Source organism: Cavia porcellus, unplaced genomic scaffold (genome assembly GCF_034190915.1).
Source record: "Cavia porcellus strain 051 isolate PalLab524CR breed Dunkin Hartley unplaced genomic scaffold, mCavPor4.1 scaffold_26, whole genome shotgun sequence".
NCBI lineage: Eukaryota > Metazoa > Chordata > Mammalia > Rodentia > Caviidae > Cavia > Cavia porcellus.
Genome location: NW_026947509.1, coordinates 10588987 through 10613368, shown reverse-complemented (window position 1 = coordinate 10613368; position 24382 = coordinate 10588987). Strand labels below are relative to the sequence as shown.

General features: G+C 38.3%; 1 protein-coding gene across 8 annotated transcripts in view; it reads left to right on the top strand.

Moving 5' to 3' along the window:
• Kcnk2 (potassium two pore domain channel subfamily K member 2) overlaps positions 1-24382 on the top strand; it is a 188471-nt gene that overhangs the window by 72494 nt on the left and 91595 nt on the right. For 4 of the 8 annotated variants that reach the window (XM_063236711.1, XM_063236712.1, XM_013157765.3 and 1 more), the window contains exon 3: positions 21399-21516. The exons of the other annotated variants lie outside the window; for them this stretch is intronic. In XM_063236711.1, coding sequence (XP_063092781.1) covers positions 21399-21516 — 118 coding nt within the window. The remainder of the gene's footprint in view (positions 1-21398; positions 21517-24382) is intronic. 8 annotated transcript variants of the gene reach the window in all.

Sequence of the window (24382 nt, the reverse complement as noted above, 5' to 3'; positions counted from 1 at the left end):
GTTTGTTAAGACTCACTGAGAGGATAGAAAGCATTCAAGACCTGCTACTTGCTAAACTGGACCATACTCCTGCCAAGTTCCTCGCTCCTGTTAGCACCGTCCATGTAATGGGTGTTGTGAGGGCGTTTGGCTTCAGTGATAACACAAGGAAAGGAACTTGCCTTTCCTTGGATGTCTTGTGGGTTCAGCACCTGTGTGACATGCACAGTGCCTGGGAAGTGGGTTCCTCGTGGATGAATGAGGTATCTACCTGCACATCTTGATGCTAACCCAGAGCAGGGGTGCCTCACTCCCTGGGAATTTGGAGAGGTGAATCTTGGGAGTTTCTGCCCATTGAATCAGAACTCTCCAAAGCAGAGACGCTGTGCCCCTGTGTGTTCCCAGCAGGGTCACGGTGAGGTCAGGATGTCCAAACAGATTTCCAAGACAGGCAAGCCCAAATGGATGAGGAAGAAGCATATGGTAATTATTAGATGGATCTAGAAGCCTAACATTTTGTTTTTTATTGACAATAAAGGAGGGTCTTAATTTCCTTAAATTAGCCAAAGAGGGGGTTACAAATTGTGCTCTTTAATAGGCAGTATTTTTTTACACAGCAGACTTTCAAATGTCCTGGACCTTGATGTTTCTCCGTCAAAGGATGGAGAAGGAAGCCTGTCACTTGCAAAACAGTTCATAAAGAAATGTGAAGATTGCTGGGTATCAATTTCAATTTCCTGTGGCACTAATGCTTGCTGACAGCTTCTCAGAATACCTGTTTAACTTCTTCTCGGAAGGAGAGGCCAGCAGCTGCTGTTACCATGTGTCCCTGTCCAAGAACAAGCCATAAATGTGTACCAGAAATGGAGATAATGATTTCCAGTTATTACTGTTACTAAGTTTTGCGAGGAAGGGTTGTGTTTAATCATTGGTCTAAACCACACTCATACAAGAAGAGAAAACAAAGAAAGAAATTGATTTCTGCCTAGTTTTGTGATTCTGAATTTTTGAACATTTGGTTACACAATGAAACTGCACAATGAAACTGATGATCCCAGAAACACATTGGCTGTCATCTGACCCATTCCAGCGCTATGCTGCTGGCTGTTGTAGAGATCTGAGCAAGGTGAGATGGTTGGTATGAAGATCTACTTTCCTGACGTGCTTGTTCATTCCTTTATTTGTTCTGTATTTCTGTGCTTCCTGAAGCTCTGGGACATCATCGCCATAGAACTAGACTGTTCTCATGAAGCCATTATAAATGAACAGATAAGTGCCATATAATAAGATTATTTCAGGAAGTGGTAAATTTGAAGGACTAAGTGCCTAGTGAGGTAAAATGATGGGACGTGGCTTCTTCCAGCTGGACTGAGTTCTGAAAAGTTCCATCTGAGGAGGCAACATGGGAGATAGACCTGGATAGGGAAGAGCTTGCTGGGGAAGTTTCTAGAAGATGACAGTACCTGCTAAGGTGGGTACATCTTTGCTGTGTTCCGGGACCCAGACAAATAATGAGGTTGTCAGACCACTGCTGGTGAGCAGGGCAGCGCAGAAGAGCAAGTGAGGAAGTATGGCCTTGTTGGCTTTGACATTTGGTGATAAAAAATTTCAGAAAGAAAACTACACAATTCCATCGTGATTATGCTAAGCAAATAATATGGTGGCCTGCTGGGGTTTTAGATGGGATAAAAGTAGACAGAAGGGTTAAAGATATTATGGTGAAATTTGGTTGTGAAGAGAATTTTAGTGAAGAGAGGACATGGGCTATAAGAGATGAGAGAACTTTCTGGAAAAGACAGTAGGGATGATGTGTGTACAGGAGATGCAGGGATGCGGGCTGGGGAAGGATTCTAGATACTGAATTCAGTGTGTCTGAGATCCCTTAAAAACAAGATAAATTTTATGAGCCCAGATAATTTCTAGATGATTCTCTCACATGAGCTCTGTGTGGCAGAGCCCTTTCTGTCATTTTTATTTTCTCAAAATAAATGGAGAATGGAGGATGTACATTTCACAATTTAAAATTATTTTTGTTGAAACCCCATAGTTCGGGACCAGTTGCTTCCTACATACCACCAAAAATGATCATATACTTACTTTAGCCTTAATAACTTTAGGTTTCTTGAATTTTCTTTGGTTAGCCAGTGCCAAAGCTTCACATCAGATTTCTCATTTTCTGGAAGGTGTTTTTGTCAGGCCTAACATTTTGCCCTTGATTTGAGCAGGCCTAAAAATCTGTTGCATAAGGGTAATTTTAAATAATTGGGTTTAATTAAAATGGTAAATGGTGTTATTTTGTAATAATGATATCATGCCTAAAGCACATTTTTCTTGGACAGATGCACAGTGCTATTATGCAAATCGGTATTTTTTGACAGGACTAGAGCTGTTGCTGTGTTCTCCACCATTTAGAAGGTCATAGCCATATTATTTCCTTCCCTGGAGACAGCTAATCTGTGCTCGCGTATGCACGTGTCCATCTTTTTCACCAAAATTCCTTCTTGATGCAGGATTGGATTGATCCTGATAAACTTTTTCAATTGGATTCCTTTCTTTTTGATGGAGCAAAAGTAAGTTAATCTTGTATATAAGCCAAATAGTGGTAGGTGTCATTAAGTTGATTAAAAGAGGAAACTAACCAGAGAGAAATTACATTTGAAAGGCAGAGAATTTTAGGAAGGTGTTAGAAAGCATTTTATCATAATATGTTTTGACTTAATTGGATGTGATAATCTGAGGCGTGCATTTGGAGCATGGAGGTGAACTTGGAACTTAGAATCCCCATCAATACTGCCTCGTCCGACCCTTTCATTAAGGACTTAACCCTTTGGTAGTTTTCTCTCAGAGAATCCTTCTAGGTACAGGAGCAGAAGGAACACGAGATCCACAACTTCTGAGTTCTGGGGCAGTGCTCCCCCAATTTCTGCTGTTTTCTTTTCCTTTTCCTCTTCTTTCCTTTATAAATAGACTCTTTCTAGGCTCAGAGCTAGCTGGCCTAGTACTCCTTATTTCTTTGAAGGAAGCAATTCCTGGATTTTAGTCTCTGCTGCGGAGAAGCAGTCTGCCCCCAGCTCCACACGATGTGACTCACTGTTTGCTTTTATGATCTTGGTTTTCTTGCCAGGTTTCTTACTGCCTTCTATGTACTGCTAAAGAGTGAAAATCTCAGATTTTTAGAATTATGGGGGAACCTTCTTAAATACTGGAAAATAAGAGTGGGTGGTGTTCTCATGCAGCTCTCTTCACCCCCAGTCCCATTTGCAAAGAAATAATAATTTTTTGAAAAAGACTTCACAAATCAAAAAGTTATAAATTCAACACACATTAGTAAAGAGAAGTGAGCCTGCTGTAGGTTGTTTTGCATTGTCTAGTAAATGAATGAAAATTCCATGGTTTAAAAATTTTTGTTACTTATTTATTGTCTGGTACTGTGTGAGACTATGAGACTTGTTTACCCTTCTCCAAATTATATTTTATATGATTTAATAACACGATTGAATCAATTTGCAATATATAATGAATATACATTTATTCTGTAACAATAGATTTATAGGCTCTTAGTGACTTTGTGATATGCCCTTATGTGGAGGTATTGCAATTTTTAAAAACTATTTTTCTATGTTACAAATTTAATTTTTGAAAAAAATTATGGTATAAAAATATACACCTTGTACATTTGTAAATGAAGGTACAACACTATTGACTGCATACGTATTGTTGTGTAAGGGACCTCTAGAAACTTTCTACTTTGCATAACTGAAATTCTATAGTGAGTTGACAGCAATTCCTGTTTTTTCCTTCCCACACTCCTTGATAATTTTCATTCTCTGCCTCTATGAGTTTGATCATTTTAGATATAGTTACTCGAATAAGTGACCATGTACAATCTGTGTCCTGATATAACTAATTCATTTAGTGTATTCCCTCAGAGTTCACTCATATGGTGGCATGTGACAAGCTTTCCCATGATGGATAATATTCCTGTCTGTGTGCATCCTCCATCCATCCAGGGACAGTTATTTCCGCCTCTTGGTGAGGTAGAATGTTGCAATGTTACAGTGAACATAAGACAGCATCTATTACTGTGAAATTCTGTTTTTGTCTTATAAATAAATGTGCAGGCATGGAATTGCTCTGACACATGGTAAATCTGTTTGTAAATTTTTGAGGGATTTCTATATTCTTCTGTAACAGTCACACCATTTACTTTTCTGCCCACAGTGCACAAAGGTTCCGGTTTCTCCATATTCTCGCCAACATTTGTTATTTCCTGTTGTTTTAATGAGAACTTTCCTAAAGGCTGTTTGCAGAGTAGTAGCTCACTGTGGCTTTGATTTGCATTTTCCTGATAACTAGTGATACTGAACATCTGCTCGGGGAACTGTTGTCATTATAAGTCTTTTTTGGAAAAAAGATCTAGTTCACTCCTTTGCTCACTTCAAAAAAAGGAAGTTTTTCTTGTTATTAAGTTGTGTGAATTCCTCATGTATTTTGGATACCAAGCCCTTATCAGATAAATGATATGCAAATGTTTCCCCATACTTCCTTGGTTGCATTGGGATTAAATCGATTCTTTCTTTGCTGCACACAAGCTTTTAGTCCCATGTAGCCCCACTTGTCAATTTTTGTTTTTGTTGCCTGGCTCTTGGGATTGTAGACGAGAAAACTCTGTCAAGATCGATGTTATGAAGACGTACCCTATGTTTTCTGCTAGGAGTTTTATAGTCATTTAAGTCAGTAGTCTATTTTGAGTTAGCCTTATGTTCAGTATAAGATAAAAGTCCAAGTTCATATTTTTTTGCATGTGTACATACAGTTTTCTCAACACTATTTGTTGAGCAGACTATCCTATCTTCATTGTGTAGTTTTGTCATCTGCATCAGTAGCATTTGAATATAGATATATATTCAATATATCTATATATCTATATCTATGTATATCTTGAATATATATCTATATTCAAGTTGAATATATATCTATATTCAAATGCTCACTATATATATGTTTTTTTGCGTTTGATTCTGTTCCATTGGTCTGTATGTCTGTCATTAAGCTAATACTATATGGTGTATTTTATTATGTTTTAGAAACAGCTTATTTTGTTATTCCAAAAATCTTTTTTAAAAACTTTTTAATGGATATATTTTTACAGTACTTTTAGGTTTGTGGCAAAACTGATAGAAGGTACAAAGATTTCCTTACAAGCCCCTTTCCTACCAAGGTATCGCCTCCTGTATTGTCACCATTATCTCCCATTAGAGAGTTACACTGTCATAATTGATGAATGTCCACGGGCACCTCATTGGCACTCAGAGCCATAGTTATGTTAGGGTGCTCACTCGCATGCTGCACGTTCTGCGGGTCTGGAAAAATTATACTGACATGAGTCTGCTATCACGGTGCTGTGCTGAGTAGTTTCACTGCCTTGAAGCTTCTTGGAGCTCGATTGCTCCCCCCTTCACTGACTTCTGGTAACCAGTGACTCTTTCATTGCCTTCACTGTTTTGACTTTTCCACAGTGTTGACAGTGAGTCTCATGGTGCGTAGTCTTTTCAGATCATCTTCGGTCTCTTAGGAATCTGACTATGTTTCCTCTGTACCTTTTCGTGACTCGACAGCTCTTTTGTTTTTAGCACTGAATAGTGTTGCGTTACCCGACGCAGCTCACTTTCTTTACTGCTCATACATTGGACTCTTTGGTTGCTTTCAATTCCTGGTAATTATGAATCGAGCCTCTGTAAGCATCTGTGTGCAGAGTTTGTGATGACACATGTTTTCACTCCCTTTGCTAAATAGCAAAGAGCATAATTGTTGGGCTATATAATAGAAAGTTTGTGTAATTTATGAGAAATTGCCAGGCTTTTTCCCAGCAGGGGTGGCACGTTGTGTTTGGATGAGGGTTGCTGTCTTTCTACATGCTCGTGAGCTTTTGGTGTTGTCAATGGTTTGGATTTTGGCTTTTCTCGTAGCTGTACATTGGTATCTGACTGTTGTAATATTGAGTTTCTCTGATGACATATACAGTGAAGCATCTTTCCGTATGATTATCTGTACTGTTTTGATTATTGTGGCTTTTACTTTGTTTTGAAGTTAAGAAACATGAAGCTTTTTTTTTCCTGCTTTTAAAGGATTGTTATGGCCATTTGTGGGTGTTTGTGGTTTCTTAAGAAGTTTAGGATTTTTTTCTGATCCTGAAAAAATGCCATTGGGATATTTTTTACTGGTGCATAGAATGGAATTTATTCTGGCATCTTTACGAATGCATGTAACATACTCAGATCATTTCTGTTCCAACCCTTTCTCCCCTCCTGTTTTTCCTCTTATCTAATAGCCACTGGGTATTAGGTGTTATAGGTATTGTGTTGAATCTGTAGATCATTCTGGATAGTCTAAACATCTTACTAATATTAAGTCATCTGGTTCATGAACGTGAGATATCTTTCAGTTTATCTGTGTTAGCTTTAATTTCTCTGAGCAGTGTTTAATGGGTTTATAGTATGTTTTAGTGTGTGTTAGGTAAGTTTATTCCTACACATTTTATTCTTTGAATGTTATTACTGTAAGCAGGATTGTTTTCTTAATGTCCTTTGTGGGTTGCTCATTATCAGTGTATATAGCAACACAGCAGATTTTTATATGATGGTTTTGTATTCTGCAACTTTTAATAACTTCATCTATTGATGCTAACAGTAGTCTTCAAAACCTCTCAAGGGTTTCTACATTAAGGACATTGAAGAGCAGGGATAATTTCCCTACTCCTTTTCTGATTTAGCTGTTTTCTTTTTCTTCCATAATTGATGTAGCCAGGGCTTGTAGTAGTATGTGAACGGAAGTGGTCTGATTTGACCTCCTTGCTTTGTTCCTGATGTTGGAGAGACAGCTTTCAGCTTTTAGTGTTGTACGTGATGTCAGTGACTAGTTTTTAAAGCTGATGTTTCTATGTTGCATATATTCATCCACTTACGGAGTCTCCTAAATGACTAGGCTTTCTCTCTTTTACTTTTGTTTTTTTTTTCTTTGCTCAAATATTAACTGACCTGTTTATATTCACTGAATTCTTTCCTGTGCTTAAATCAAGGACAATGTGTAACCTGTCCAGTAAAGTATTACAGTCAATCGCTGTATTCCTTAGTTCTAAAATTTCTGTTTAGTTCCAGTTCATATTTTTAATCTTTCATTGATACTCTTATTTGACTCATGAACTGATTTTCTGAGCTCATTAATTATCATTATGCTGATTATTTTGCAGTCTTGTCAGGAAAATCATGCTCATCTGCTTTTTTGCATTAGTTTATGGAGATTTATTTTATTCCTGTGATTGGACCATGTTTCCCTGTTTCTTTACATATTTTGCAACCTTCATAATGGACTCTGCACATTTGAAAAAAACAGCTACCTTTCTTCTTCTCTAAGAGCTAGATTCTTATAGGAAAAGACCTCCTCTATTCATGTTAACTAAATATTCTTGGGACTTACCAAACTTTCTTACTGGGTGCATGCCCTGGCTTATGTAAGTTACCAGAAAGACAGTTGTGTGTTTATCTTTTCCCATGCATTTGTAATTCTTCTGCTCCTTAGTATGTGATTGTGGCCCTCTAGATTCTCTGGATCCCAAAGAGGCTGCCCAGCTGTCTGTTCTCAACAACATCCAAATTTTTGGAGTATGTTAGAATCTCTCAGTGCTCTGAATCTGAATTAGATAAGATACAAACCAATCCCTTGGGTAGCACCCTAAAAAACATTGTATTTTGGACATAGAGGTTTTAGTTTTCTCTTTACCTCCTAGGTAAAAACTGGGAATTTTTCTCCTGGCCGGGGTGTGTGTGTGTGTGTGTGTGTGTGTGTGTGTAAGGGAATTAATACAAATTAATGCCTTAAATTCTCCTGCTGGTTTTGATTCATTAGGTTCTTATTTGTGTGGGTGAAGGAGGCTCTCACAAAAGAAATCTGTGTATTGTTGAGTTTGTATCTCTTGGGGAGGTGAGGAGAACATTCTGCCCCTGTTCCCTCTCTTGAGGCTCTGGGTGTAAAGCCAACAGCAATACAGGTAATTTATTAATGCAATAAGTAAGTAAGGTAATATATACAAGATGCGATAAAATACAGTGACTGCTTAAATTAAAAAATGCATTACCATAAAGTGCACATTACCACCCCGACACTCCCCGTACTTTGAACTCACTTATCCCATTGTTCTGGCACTTTCGGAGCAGTTCTGGTAGTCCTCTTCCCTGAGTGTCTTTAGTTGTGCTGTGTGGCTGCCTCAATGTCTCGAGCTGATGCAAAATAACTTACTTTTGGTCTTAATCTCCTTCCTCGTTGCTGGGTCACAGTACCATATACTGGCAACTTAAGAGAGAGGGAAGGTGGTTTTTTTTTTTTTTTTTTTTTTTTTTTGGACTGAGAATCAACTCACAAGCTTGCACTTGCCAGGGCAGGTTTTAATTTGGCTCATGTTTCAGAAGTTTCAGTCCATGTTCAGCATGGTGAAAGGGCTTGGGCGGAGGAAAGCTGATCATGTCATGGGAGCCAGGAGGCAGAGGGCCAAGGGTGGAGCCGTGAAGAGAAATACATCCTTTCAGGTTGTGGGCCCAACGATCACCTGTTCTAATCATGCCCTGCCTCCCAGCCTCCCAGCTGTGGTATAACCCTAAGCCAATCAGTCATCTTCCACAGACTTCCACCTTTGAGCTCATGTGCCTCTGGGGAGACATCCAGATATAAAGCATAGCACCTTCCAAGGTCATTGACTTTGAAGAAGAGCCAGAAGTTTGGTTCCAGATCTGATAAATAAGGTGCATGAAGACACAATGTTCTGTTTTTATTTACATACATATTTGATCAACTCAGTGACCAAAATCCTGTGATGCTTAAATTAAAACGCATTGCAATAAATGATACATTTCCCCTAATCTCTGAAAATATACCTCCTCACAGAGAACACACTTATCTCATTGTTCTTGGCAATGGGTCTTTTTTGTAATATATTTAAATTTTATTTTAAGGAGGATAAAACAGAATAAAACCAATCAAAGAAACCAGTGTAAAAGATACAGGACTTCAAAACATTATGAAATCAATAATGGTTACCATAATACCTCTTGATGTCTTCAAAATAGCTGCAGATAACTTTAGATACAGTAAAAATCAAACAACAGAATAGCACAGAAACAATAAAAACAAATGATGAATACAGTAAAGGACTTCAAAACAAGCCTGTAGTAAATCCAAAATTGCTAACATAATGTTTCTTACTATTTTTGAAATAACTGTTCCTGCCATCAAATTTGACATAATCAAACAAAACAAAAGAAAAGAAAACTCAACCCAACAAAACAATGGAAACAATATAGGACTTCCAAAACAAGACTGTAGGGGATCAACCATGGCTGCAACCCTCAGAAGCAGATCTTCCCTCGATGTCACACTGTGTACTGCTATCCTCTGAGCCTATCTATCATCAGACCATTGGTCCTAGACCTGCAGTGTCAGTGAAACACCAAAGCAGCACAGGCATCCAATTGCATTTCACCTCCATAGCGATCATCACAGCCTGTGTTTCCCTGCACAAGCCAGCCACTTATGGTGGGTGGACAGTGGTGGTGGTAGTGGTGGTGGGGGTTGATACTTCATGTTTGCCGTCCGGTGCACTGTAAGGGGTTGGGATCTGTCTGCTCCAGTCCAGCGATAGCCCATGCACATCTGGGTTCCCAGACTGGGCTTGCTTCCTGGTGTGTCCTTTTCTCTATCCTTGGTCCACAAATGGCTGTAATTTTTTAAAAATTTAACACTCATTCTATTTTTCACTCACCTCTTGTCCATAAGGCAATGTTAAATAATTTTAAGTTTCTTGAAAAATAACATGATTGGTAATGAGATTGGTGATCAAGGAATTCAAATGTTTTAGCACTGATATTTTAAAGACAGATAATAAGTTAGCTATACACAGACCTGTGAGTGTAGGGGTACTTTTGATTCATGAACCTTGTTCTGCAGTTCTGGGAAATTTGGCTGATGTTTATCCCTGGATGCACGGTTTGCAAACAGAAGCAAAATATTGCCAAATGCTTTTGTTCACCAACCGAATTATTCGTGAATGGAAATATTTGTAAACCAAGGTATTACTGTGCTTAAGAAAGACATGGCAGGTCTCTACCATACCAAGAGTATGTGGAAAGGTCAGAGGCAGGCACAGTCTTGGGAACAGTCACATGGTGAGAGGCCATAGCAGAAGGGGGAATTTGTGTGCAAACAGGCCAGAGAGGTCATTGGGGCCCCATTGCTGTGGGACTTGTGGATTAGTATAAATGATCTTAGATCCAGTCAGAGAGAGGTGAGCAACCGTGAAAGACTCTGGGCAGAGTGAGGGGTGTGATCTGACTTCTGCCTCAAAGGGCTCAGTGTGGATGTCCTTGAAGAGTGGACTATAGGGACACAAAGGTGGGAGTCTGCTGCTGGACTGGCCCTTGGTTAACCGGTCCCCAGGAGGGAGGTGGTGGTGGCCTGCATAGAGATGTGAGCTGAAGTGGTTATGATTTGGGACATTTTGAAGGTGAGTCTCCCAGGGATGGATGTGACTTGTATGGAGGGATGTCAAAGGTGAATCATAGATTTCTGCCTCAGGAACTGGGAAAACAAAGTTTCCAGTTAATGCGAGGGTAGAAACTCAGACTTCTTAGAGGAGAGGGATGATCTGTTCTAGTTGCTGATCAGACCTCCATGCATGAGGACAGTGCAGGACATGTGTGTCCTGGAGTCCTCTGTTCACTGAGGACAGAGGCCAAGGTCAAGGACGGCCTTGACTTTGAAGTCACCTGATAGGAGGGGCGGGGGCAGAGCAGAGGTCTGGGCTCAGGTATGAGGAGGGCTGGAAAGTACAGTGTTTCCAGAGCTGAGGGGAGACAGGAAAGGGCTGCTCTCAGGTGGCAGAGATCGGCTGCCCTGAAATTCTACCTGATACTGATGTGTCAATCAGTTTATTACTGCTTTTGCTTATTTTGAGCCATTGATCCACCTCAGCGCTGTACGCCTTAGCTTTTGTGAAAGGTAAGCAGTGTGCCTCTGATCCTGATAATGCCACCATTTAGATAAATAGTGCTCACCAGATTGCTGGGGATGCCCTCCAGCTCCTGCTCTGTTGATTCCAGATAGTTCCCCTGGAGAGGGAGCTGCCCAGCAGCTGCACAGCGAGAAGTTAGACACAAACACCCACTGACCTCCTAACGCCAGTCCCCTTCCCCCTGCAGGCCTCTACTGGCTCCTCAAGGAACCACACGTTACTTTATTGTCACTGTCTTTACTTCTCTGTCCTGCCTGGTTTCCTACTTGTTTCACCAGGGTAACCACATTCTTGCATTAAGAGGGTCAGGAGACTGGAGACCTGAAGGTCCCTGGGATGCTTGGTCCAGTTCCATGCTTCCCCGGGGGCATTAGGCCTGTCTCCTGCTGGTAGAGGAGTCCTGTACATCCTGGGGCATCTTATCTTTCACTGGCTGCTGTGTTCTGAGATGCTGTTGAGTTTACTGTCTTGTGGGAGCCCAGACAAGTGACCCAGGCAGAAATCTGGGGGAGCTGTGCCAGGCTGATGTGCAGCGCTGATGGCTGTGGTGTGACAAACCCCTGTCAACCTGAGAGGTGCCTGAGGGGAAGGTTTAATTGCATTGTTGTGTAAAAACTACTGGACAGGTGTCAAGGCCTAGCGCTCTTGCTTGAGTTGACTTGGAAAAAAATGCAAGGAATTCTGTCCTGTTTTCAGCTGGCTCAGTCTTTGCCATCACCAGTGAGCTTGTGTGGCTGGAAAGGCGGGAAATTGGGGGGAAAGCTACGACACGGAAGTCAGGTTGCTTATGAATGACTGCGTTTTGAGGAGTTACTCATATATTATTTTTGTGACACTGAGCTAGGGAATATAAACATGTCAAGTGATTTTGCAAGACTTCTTTTTCTGTGCATAATGGCAGAAGTCATTAGCAAACCTCCTTTTGAGAATATTGAGAAGTTTTACCTGGAATCCAAAAGCACAGCCATTTCATGTAGGCTTATTAATGACAGTGAGTCAACTTAGGTTAGTGAAAAATACATAAATTTTATGTGGCCTAAAACAAGATCTATCATATTATTGGAATGTTTTGGTGTAGTGGTATTTGGCTTTTACCAAAGACTAATTTGGTTTATAGAAAATTTATCCACTGGGCTACAGGTTTTGTTAACTGGTCATTTTGTTATTTATGTATGTATGTAGATACAGAACCTGATTTTTAATCTTTGCTGTGGTGTTTTAGTTGTATATTCAGAAAACATAGAGAAAATTCATTTGTTGTTAAAATTTATAATTAGAAAATATTGCCTTTCTTGGAGAAACCTGAGTGATTTCTGTTTCTCCCCTGTAATTATTTTTATATACATATGCATTTTTGTTGTTGTTTAAACTTGTATCTGTTTTGGAAATATAGAGAAGAAAACCAAATGAACAGAGATCTATTGTAAAAAATCAACTTCATTTTCCAAATTTGAGAGCCTTATAGGTGCAGGTTCATTGCTGGAGAAAATCTTTCTTCGTAGCAGTTTTAAGTTTATTTCTTGCCATCAGTTTAGAAACTTGGGTTTTAAAAAGCATAATGAGTGAATGAACACTGGTTATTACAGTGCATCTTAGGCCAGTAATGCAGAACCTTTTAGAGGCCAAGTGCTAAACTATAACCCCAAACCCACTTACATACTGAAAAATGCCAACATTGCAATTAAACCTCAGAGCTGAGGTTTTAGTTTAGAAAAAACAATATTCATCTTCAAAGAAAAACACAGTGACACTGGTGCCCTAAGTTCACCACCACTGCTTTGGGCAAAAGATTCTACAAATGTTGTCTCCTGCCTGCGCAAATCCTATTTTGAAGGCAGTCTCTGTTAAAGGGAATCCTGGATAGGGAGAGTCTACAGCTTGTGTCAAATTCCCATCTCACTCACCTGCCTGTCCTTTTGAGTGTCTGACTCTTTTCCTGCTGCTTTCTCTCTCCATATTTTCCTTTTCTTTTATTAAACCTTTCCCCACTTGTCTGGAGAGGAGGTGGATGACAACCAGACAGACAGATAAAGATGAATGTTTCCATAAAACATTACTATTTCATACAAAAATCGGGAATGTTGGCAGATTTGAGGGCGAATGGGGAGCTGGGGATGTGCAGACTTCACATGAATTTTCCTGGCTCCTCTACATTTGCAAGGACCCAGGGGTTTTGGCTGTTTTATCCTTTTTGTGTATACCTTTCTCATTTTATCCAGACTCAGAGAATGAAAAATTTCAGGATTTTAGTTCAGTTGTCATTTGAGGTATAAAGTCTTCCCTACGATGGCTCTGCACATGATCCCTTGTGATTGGATCACAGTGTGCAGACTTATTCAATGACAGAGGAATGTCCATGTAACCTGTATTACATGTAGGTCCTCAGTGAGTGAGGGTGGCCATTAAAACGTATAGCTTCTAAAGATGCAGCGTGCCTTAGAAATACTGATGTGACATGAAAAAAATGAAAGCAGATTTAATGAAAATGCTATTAAAAGGTAAGAATTAAACACATACATGTTGCAAAAAAGCTATTGTAAAGACTTTCTTTCCTTTTAGCATTACTTTTCTAACTCTCCAATGACATCTGTATTAGCTTTATAATTAAGTCTCTGCAATCAGGAAAGACATTTCCAATACTCGGAAGTATGGTTTTCTTATGTTCTGGCCCTTTGCTGTCATCCAGCCCCCAATTTTGTTACTCCCTGTCTGGATTTTAAACTTTTGAGTCTACTAATAGGAAATAAATTTACACTTTCGAAATAGCAAGGAAAAAAAGGTGTACAGTTCATCAGCCTGTACAAAAATAGCATCGACATGAAATTGCTGGAGCCCTAAATAGGAGAGAACCCGTAAGGAGGCGATGAAATGGGTTTCAGACATGGCTGCGGCACTCTGGCGTCTTCTCCTGTAGGAAGCACCAGCCCTTTTAAGTTAGAAAAATCTGGTTTCTTTTTTTTTTTTTTTTGCAAGAAAGATGTTTCTTCATAAGAAATTTCTGATTAATTTGTGGTTAAACCTAGATCAGGTCTTGCTTAGAAACTTAGTCAAGACTTTGAAAGCCCTTTTTAAAGAAAATGTGTAATATATTGTAAGTCTCATCGTTTCTCACAGAAAAAATAGATTGAAAGCATTGCATATTACCTTCTGCTTACAAAACATGCTCTAGGGAGAAGTGGAAAATGTGCTTCATCAGGCTGTAAATATAGAATGATTTAATCACTTCTATTTTATAGAAAAAGTGTAAAATAGCACTGTGGCTACTTTATATGCAATCAGAACCTTTTTTATAAAACAAAAATGTGGTAGATATTAGATTTAGAAAATGTAGGGCCTGGGAGCGGCATAAGCGCCTGCCTTGCAAGCAGGCAATTGTGAGTTCAATCCCCGGTACCGATAAAAGGAAAAAAGACAAAAAAAAAAAAAAAAAAAAAAAAAAAAAAAAAAAAAAAGAAAAGAAAAGAAAAGAAAATGTAACAATATAGTACTCAGAAGAATTAATTGTGGAGTTTGATTCTAACATTGTTTCTTTTTTGGATTTATTTGGATGCCTCTATTTTTCGTACAGGTAAGGGACAAATAACTCCCTGACTATGTAACTAGAAGTTCTATAAAACAGTTTTAGGTAACGAGTTGCAAGTTCATTTATCCACTTAGAGTCTAGAATGTGTATTAATTACTGCAGAATGTTTGATGTCAACTCATGAATGTAAACACTTACTTCCACAAAATGTAATCATCTTAAATATGGAGCATCTCTAGATGTCTCAGAAATATGCCAAAAATTGAGCATAATTTGAATTTCCAATAAGGATTCAGCATTCAGCCCATACTTCCAGAAAATAACATTCTCGGCAATAACAAGATTGGACTTAAACTGGTACATACATATTCTTCACTAAAGAATTGTAGGTAAGCAAGATCATCACAGATTCATTTGCTGTGAACAACTTGCTGCCCGTGGAAATTAGCTTTAATTTTGCAATAAAGAATATCGCATTGCAGTGAAGTTTAGTATGTTATTACACAGTATTCACTGAAACGCAGTGCCATTCTTTTGTCTGTTGGTATTAAATTGCCATTTTGTAGGCTAAAAATGCTCAAATATTAGCAGTTTTATGTGGTATTACCAGCGTTATCATTAGCTTTGGGCTGCTTCTGGAATATTCTCAAAGAGCAAGTGCTGATATAACGTGGTCTTCACGAAGCCATTTGCTGTCTTGCTGGGTTATCAAAGAGAAGCAGTTCTGCTGGAAATGCTCTCATGTGAGGAGCGTGTGGCTGCCTTGTGTTAGTTCCCAGCGCATCTAGATAGCCTGAAAGGGCAAGATCGGGCTGGCCCCCCGGGTATATTCCTATTGCAAAGGATGCCTCATAAGAGGGCTGTGTCTGTGAGTTCAGGCAAAGCCACATCCAGCTGCCCATCAGCAGACCCTAGTTTGTTACGTCGAGCAGCACAAGAGGTGACCCAGTGATTGGACATTAGAGAACAGACCTTAGAGGAGCTGCTTTTTGTGTAAGTGGTGTTCATAGATGACATTCAAGAAAATATGTCCCTTAAGTTTTAAAGAGCTTAGGAAACGGGTTAGCCAGCGTGGGCCCTCGGTGGTTCAAGCACACCCATTGAAGTTGCCTGGGCGCCTTCAATGCTAGGAGTGAATTCCGAGCCTGGAAGCATATGGTCTATGTTGAGATTCTCTCTGGTTTGATTAGCAGAATCTTTCAAAGTAGTTCGTATCATCTGGAACTAGGTAATCATAAGGTTGACACATGAGACCCATGACGATCCTGCAGCCTGTGCCAGTAGTTCCCATACATAACTCTGTGTTATCAGTGGGTGATGCTTGTCTTTGTGCTGTGCCCATAAATCCTGGTGACACCTACCATTACCCTTTCCCTAAGTCCTTTAGCCATGAGAGTCTCATTTATGACTTTGCTTTTCTCGGCATGTATTCTTCAAGTTTTTCCAATTAGCCTGCTTATATGGCAGAAGTGGTAGGCTATAGTGTTGTGCGTGTGTGATTTGATTGCTTTTCTAAAGGCTAGCTTCCTCTTACAGCAGCACTAGTGCATGCAAGGAGATAGTTGCAAATGAAGATCTACAATTACACATAGCAGAAATGTGGCAGGAGATTCCTTATATCACAGTTTGTGGGAGTGTATGACTATAGCTGTCGGTATAATTATAACCGAATTTGGCCATTGTAGTAATGCATTAGAAATAAATTTATCTCCTTTGTTTTAAAAAGGAGAAAACATGAGAACATTCTTAAGTATTCAGGTAGAAGTTGTCATTGAATCAGTTATACAGATATCATTGGTGTAACCTAATTTAGCTCTAACACTTTTGTACTTTTGCAGAATTTTTTATATTGCTTTAAAAGGTTCACATTATTGTGTCCCAACTTATAGGATTACACGTGTAGTGGTGTATTCTAGTAAAGTCGTGATTATGATGTTAACAAGAAGAATTTCTAGAAGGCATTCCAAATATTATACAGTAAGGAATAGGAGCATCCAAGAATAGAGGAAGAAGGGAAAAATCAGAATTTCAGCGTCACATGTATCTGGAGGTCTGCAGCAAACTACACTGACATCTATGTGTTCTTCAGATCTTCTGGAGGCTGCTTCATTCTATTATTTTTTCCTTTAATGAGAAAAATAGTTCATCTGGTAATTTGTAACCCATGAAAAGTCATGGTGCTGGACCTAACCGTCCATCTTCCTGGTTGTCAGATACTTCCTTGAGCTCAAAGTCTGGTCCTATCTCACATAACTACAAAGCAGTGTTTCTTTTCAATGTCAGGAGTTGTAGCTGAACATGGCTCATCCAGGTGACACTGAGACATCAGTGTCTTACAATTCAGAAATGTACAGATTAAAGGAATTCTGTACATTTTGATGCTAAAGCTACCATTGTCATGAAAACCAAGATTTTCTGCAATTACTTTTACCAGTGACTGTCTTTACCATCTCTGTGCTTACCATATATGTTTCTTGGAGCTCAGTTTCCTATTTAAGCCAGTATTTTTTAACCAAAAATAACATATTCCACTTATTTTCCTTATCACATTCTATGCTTGTCTATAAATTGAAGAGGGAAGTTAAGTGTGAATCCAATCAAGGTTATCTTTTACTATGTATAAGGCTTAAATTTGAAAACCTTTCATCCATCAATGCTTAAGGGAATGATATACTAGAATTCAGTGTACTGGATTACATATTCTCTTTGTCTCAACCTAAACAATTCCACCTACTCCTAAATTGTCAACAGAAGTTGATTTCCATGAAAGTTGATTTTAACGGAAAAGTGAATTTTTATTATCCATTAACTGATCGTGTTAACCACATAAGACAGCACAATCAGAAGGGGTTTTCATGGAGGTATTTGTTAAGTGCTCTGGCGACCTGAGTGGGTGATGACATTGCATCGTGTCCCCATCTATGTCCTAGGGTGTCCAGTTTCCTGTGGATGTTGATCAAGATACTTTGTACAGAAACATAAAAAGCATTTTACAAGACTTGGAGAAAAGACCTCATAGTAGACTCATTCTCACAGGGATCTGGCATATTTTTAGTTCAATCTCAAGCCTCTGTTTCAGTAATCACAGCTCTGTGATAGCTATTTACAGCCCACACATTGCCAGATACTACTGTTTCAGATTATAGCTTTGCATTTGCTTCTTTTGAATTTAAATAATTTGTGGACCTTACCCAAGCATCTGACTGAGTGACATTGTGTCTTATGACTGACAAGGAAAAGAATCAAACAAAATCATGGTACTTTCCATGAATACTATATTAAATCAATAATTGGAAATGTAAGCTTGCTCCAGTCAACAAAATAATTCATTTTCCTTAATTAAGTGACATCTAAAAACTGGCCTTATCCTTTCTCATCTGTATCATTCACATATTTACTTACTGTGGCTTCCCCAATGCCTAGCACCATACATGGTAACTATTTATGAATAAATTATATGTATGGAAGAAATATCTGCAGATTTGCAAGCACATTTTGTATGCAGTTGTAATCTAACTGAAGTTTCTTGTTTTCTGATTCTTCCTGGAAGCTTTAGTTTTCCCTGGCAGTTACAAACCCAGAGTTCCTGGTACTTGTGCCTACGGTGTCAGCGAGCCCACGAGTGAGTGTGGTGTCATCACGCCTCCTAAATGTGAAACCGTCCTTCCAGGGCAATAGGGCCATCACAGGGCTGTCCTCAGCAGGTTTTTGTTTGGTTTCCTGATGCCCCAACTTCCTTTCATAGCTACATGGACCATGAAGTCCCTGGAGTCAGAGTGTCTGAATCAAGAACTTTTTACTTGATTTATGCTAAAATAGGATCACTTTTATCTTCACTCACTACAAATCTTGTATGGTTACTGCTGTCTTAAACTGTCTCCCTGTGACTTTTTTAGAGTTGCAGACTTTTAAGTTTTATTTATCTCTCCCTTTTATTTGCTTGTTTTGATAATGCATTTAATTAAATGCCATTTTCTGGACAAGAGTCAGTATATGTAATGATAAAGCATTGACACCATTGAGGATTTTATGTGTTAAAAAAAGAAAGAATCCACTGTCACTGCTCTTATTTAGCATTGGTCTGGAAGTTTTGGCCAAAATAATAAGAGATGAAAAGTAACAAGACAGATATTTAAAGATAGGTAGATAAAATGTCATTATTTGTAAGTGGTAGACTTACTTACTTTGGTCTACCAGTTAGGAAACAAAATCAACCCAAAAAAAGAGAAAAGTAAGTTCAGTATTAAGCAGTGGTTCTCAAAATATGGTCCCAAGATCCTTCCAAAGGTTTGAAAGGTCAAAGCTGTTTTCTTAATCACATGTAGATATTTATGTTTTTTCTACTTAGTTTTATGAGTGCATAGTGAAGTTTTCTGGTGATTTAGTGATGTGTTTTCCCCACAAATTGAATGCAGAAGCATATGTTAAGATAAAGCTCTTTTCTAGTGAGCCAGATAAACTTTTATATGAATTAATAAAAAGTTTTAAATATTAAAATTTTGAACATATAGTATTGATTCAAATATAAGAACTCTGTGAGTGATTTCATCAGTAAATTTTGAGATAGTTTTCAGATAAAAATTTGAAGACTGATGCAAAAGACAAGCAATATATATATATTTACATATTTGTGTATTTAATAGTAATAAGCATAAGTGGAAAAAAGTAATCAAATAATAAACATGGAATATATAATACCATTCTGTATTATAGGATATTAGCATATTGAGATTCTTCATTAAATTTCTTGGTGGTAAGTTAAATTATAATCAAAAAATTTCCTTTCTTTTAATTAACATAGATTTAATGTATTTTCAGTATATCAGTATTTGAAATATTTAGCATATTTCGTGGAAATATGATAAGTTTATGGAAATGAAAATTTTTGAGAATTTTAACTAAATGAGTATAAAGTTTATTCAAGAATAAGAGAATAGTAACTGTAAAGAACATGTTTTTAAAGAACAGTGGAAATCTGTCCACTGTTATTAAAGTTTATAAGAGGAAGTCAGATCTCAAAACTGTCATTATTGTGTGCTGTGCATATATGTAGATGTGTGTGTATCTATGTGCATTTTATCATAGGATAAAGGAAGCACTAGTGTCCAGTATTATAGTAAAATCTATATAAATGAATGCATTTCTAATCAGTTCTGTAATGATAAGATGTGATTGATATCAGAGGCATTGCTAAGCATTCATAATGTGTTAGGAAGCAATTGTAAATGGAAAACCTTCTTGGATAAATTTTTGCTGTCATGAATCACTCAACTGCTTTAAAATATTCCTATTCTTTAATATAGCAAGTTTATTTCTAGCAATGTCTCTTGAGGAAATGACCAGAAATGAGAAAACATTTGTATACAAATCTATCTGCAGCAGTGTGCTTTATTTATAATAAGACAAGTTTTACAACAACATATGTATCTATATCTTGGTCCATAATTAAATGAATATCACATGACAGAAAAACAGCATATGGTACATGTTTTTTGGGGATGGAAGTGTTGAGAGAGGGTCCTGCTACGTAGATCAGTCTGGCCTTGAACTCATTGTGTAGCTTAGACTGGCCTCAAACTCACAGTGATCCTCCTGCTTCAGCCTCCCAGCTCTGGGAATACAGGCCAGCATCATTATACCCATTCTGGAATATTATTAAGCAAGAGGACGAGGCAACATTTCACATAATTGAACAACACAACAGTAGAGATTACAGTATTCATCAACCCAACTATGTAAACATATATCAAACTAGTAGGACTCTACATCTTAGTACATTAATAGTAATTATCTCTGGATTCTGGAATTATGGATAATTTTATTATTTCTTCAATACCTTTCTGTATTTTCATCTAAGGAACATGCATCACTATAAAAAAAGCAACCCGATTCAATGAACTTTATGAACAACTATCTTTATACATTAAGAGCAGTCAGACAGCTGTTGTAAGATGAGCTTTGAATGAAATTTGAAATGCCATTTCAGCTCTTGGCTACCTGCTCTTTCCTGTCCACTGGTCATTTCTGGGGCTGACTCTCCATCTTCAGAGTGCACTTACTTACTGCCTGTTTGCTAGCAAGCCATGTAGCTTTTCCGGATCTTTAGATTCCTTACCTATCAAAGGGTACCCTTTCCAAGTTAGAGACCTGGAATTAAGGGCTGAGGAGCTCTAAAGCTTGCCTTTCCGACACAGATTTCATCTTTTGTCTGTAATGTTTCTCTCCCACTGTACCTTTCTTTCTAAGATACTCTTTCCATTTGTCCTTCTGCATCTTCTCCTTTACCTTCTAAGGTCTGCAGGTTGGAGGAGGGACGAGAAGGACACTTTGCTGTCCATCCCTTAGTGCCGCTCCAGGCAGCGTCCAGTCCTCGTGGTGCCTGTGAAACTCTGCTCGTGGTTGTAGACACTCTAAGAAACTGCAGAAATTTAAGGACTTGGTTTAGCTGATGAAGTGTCGTATACTGTTTATGAAAATGTTAATTTGCAATCAGATATTTTAACCAGTAACTGGTCTGCAGTGCTTACTAGAAAATATTGTTACATGTAGTTGTTAATTCAAATGTCTCTAGATATATTAATGCATGATGTACGTGCACATGGGTATAGCACTGAAAACTTATGCAGATCATTTACTCCATATCAAATGTAAATGTTATTCAACTGCTATTGAAATCTACAATATAAAGTTTTAATCCCTGTATACATTTTAACCTGAAAGGCAAAACCTTAGCACTGATTCTCTTTGTCTGATTTGTCATTGCTGGGTGGGGACTGATGGTGTTCTGTGCCTCTGTGTGATGGATGTGTACTGATAAATCTCTTTTTAAACTTACAGCAAATAGTGGCAGCAATAAATGCAGGGATTATACCCTTAGGAAACACCTCCAATCAAATCAGTCACTGGGATTTGGGAAGCTCCTTCTTCTTTGCTGGCACTGTTATTACAACCATAGGTAGGAGACGACTTATTTCATGTTTCATTTTGGTACAGTGTGCGACTGAGAATTCTTTGGTTTGAAAATTTTTATTCACTTGTTCAAATGGTCGCCTGAAAATAGAAAACCAGATGATAATAAATTGGTCTTGAAAATAAAGGTTGAAAGATTTGATCAGAGGAGTCACAGAAATGCACTAGCTATGATTTCCAAAGACTGAATAAGTTTGAAAAATATATGAAGGCCTGTGTAGCATGGAAGTTGCTTACAGATGCCCAGCGACATCAGGACTGGTCATACTTTGCAATTTGCAGATTTTAACTCTATATTCATCAGGCTGTGTGTGTTGTTATATGGCTGTGTATTGTGTTGATTTCAAAGTTTGTTTTTATATATTTTACCTAGAGCAAAACATATAAAAAGTTAATACAGAAATATTACAGTTACGGAAAGCACAGCAGTTCAGGTCTTTGATGTTTTGCGTAATCACATTGTGTTAAAATCACATTATGTTAAAAGGGTCACATCATAGAACATGGCCTCAATTTTGGCCCTGGTAATGCACAAAGTTCAGAACCTCATAGTAGTGGACAGGAAGTGTGTCGATGTCCACTATGGTGTCCAGGCACTGCCCAGAGGTTGTAATACACACCTCGTATTCTCTGAGGTGTGGGAAAACTTACAGCTTTCCTGTTCATGGAAGGAAATGAATTATAAGAAAAAGAAATAATTTTTTATGAATGAATTTCAGGTAGAATAAAGTAGCAGTGCAGTGGGAATTTTTCCTTCCACATACGCTGGCAATGAGATTTTGGAACTGATCTCTGTTTATGGGATGAGTTAAGATTCTGAAAGGTTCAATTTTATTCTTTAATGCCATCAGCAAATTACAAAGAAGGTAAAAGTTTCAAATCTGTTTTATTTTCAAGTCCCCAGTGAGAGACAATGGAATATTTATGGATGAGCTCTTGCTTACGGATTTGTATTGTCCTGTAATTATAGGAATGCACTGTAGCATCTCTGCACTGCATCTCTTGTCAGCAAAATGAGTACCTTAGCCGACTGGATTTTACCTCTGTTACGAGGTCAAGAAACTGTTTACTCGTACATTTCCATCAGCTAGGTCAAATGTTGTATGGCTGTGAAAATCTGGAAGAAGGGAAACCTTGATTTCTAACCATAATAGCAGGTTACGTTTAAGGCTTAGACATGTTGGCCATTTCTACCCTGGAAATAGCTATTTATTGTGTAAACTACTTAGAATTTGCAAAGAAAGAAAACCTCACAGACCGATTTGAGAATGGCTTGCTGCTTCCCAGTGAAAAGTCAGAGGGCCAGGTTGTAACTCTTTGTGACTGCCTCTAAATTATTTTGCAAGAGACTCAGTCATTACAGACTTACTGTTGCATCTTATGTTTATAAACAGTCTCTTTTTTAAATCCCCCAATTCAGTATCTTTTATAGACATGTACTTCAATGCATTAAAAAAATAAACAATTATTACCAGCTTCACCCCAAATTATAGCCATTAAGCACTGTAGCTGATTATTTAGGTTATTTAGGTAGCTGCCCACAGCTCCTGCTGTCTCGTCTCAGTATTTAGGCTTAGGCAACGTATGTTATTCTGTCCCACCTACACGGGGACCTTTTACTTCATGGGCTTTTTACCCCTAGGTCAAGGTCATCTTCTTTGACCTTGGACTAGATTATAAATGAGGACAGGGTGAAAATTTTGGCTTTTTTCTGAAATGTGCATTTGACATCCATATTATGACTTCATATGATTTAAGGTATCATTATTAATATTGATTAATATTAATTAATATTGATGATGATACTAATGATGAGCTTTGAAATGTATACAGTATTAGCAATCACAGAAATGGGAACATGTAGTACCAGCTTCATTGTGTCTGTCACTTAACAAATACAGTGAGACAGTTTCATAAAATATAGTGTTGTGGCTTGTGTAGAGTGCTTTCTTATACATAGTAGATCATGGGCTGACTGGTCAAGATTATCCAAGGTTTTCTCTTCCAACCATCCAATCAGTTTATCTAAGAATCATGCAATCACACAGTCACAACTTTTACTATTCACTGGAAAGATTCCCAAGGATGTTTAGTTGTATGAGTTAGCATATTAGAATTCCACACATAATCTTAGATGATCACTTTGTAGACTGAGATGTGATTTGTAAAATTGTGTCCTTCCAAACTTTCTGCTACTTCTGTTCCACAGTCACCTGGGGTTAAATGCATCTCTGATCTCCTGTCCTGCGTGCTCTGAGTACCTCAGCCGGTCTTGCTGGCTCAGCTTTGGAAGTCGGGCCATTGGGTCACTGCTGTGCCCCCTCAATTTGTCACCATGTCAGCCCAAGCCAGGTTCAGCTTATGTCAGTGTCATTCAGTGTCATTCAGTGTCATACAGAAGCTCAGAACACTTCTGCAGTTCCCAACTCAGTCATCAAAAGCCACCTTCCCTGGCCTGTCTCCCTAGTGAGAGGCGAATTCTACAAGGTTAGGTTAGGGTTATTTATTTGAGTTTTTTGTGTGTGTGGCCTCTATGTCTGACATTTAGCAAACACTGAGTAATTAAGTTTCAAATTAAAAGCAAGTAAACATTCTAAGTGGCATGAGCTCTAGAATATTGAATATTAATTAACACTAAATTGATATTGGTGATACTAACTCCTTAACTCATTAAACAGGTTTCTTATTAGCTTATTTGCTAATCTATTTATTTAACAAATAACTAAAACAAATATTTTTCTGCTGCTATAAAGATTAAAGACAAATACCTTGACCTTTAATTGCGCATGGGGTTACCAGCAGACAGACTCATGGGGTAGAGTGCTGGGTGCCGTGCGCAGTTAGTGGGCATG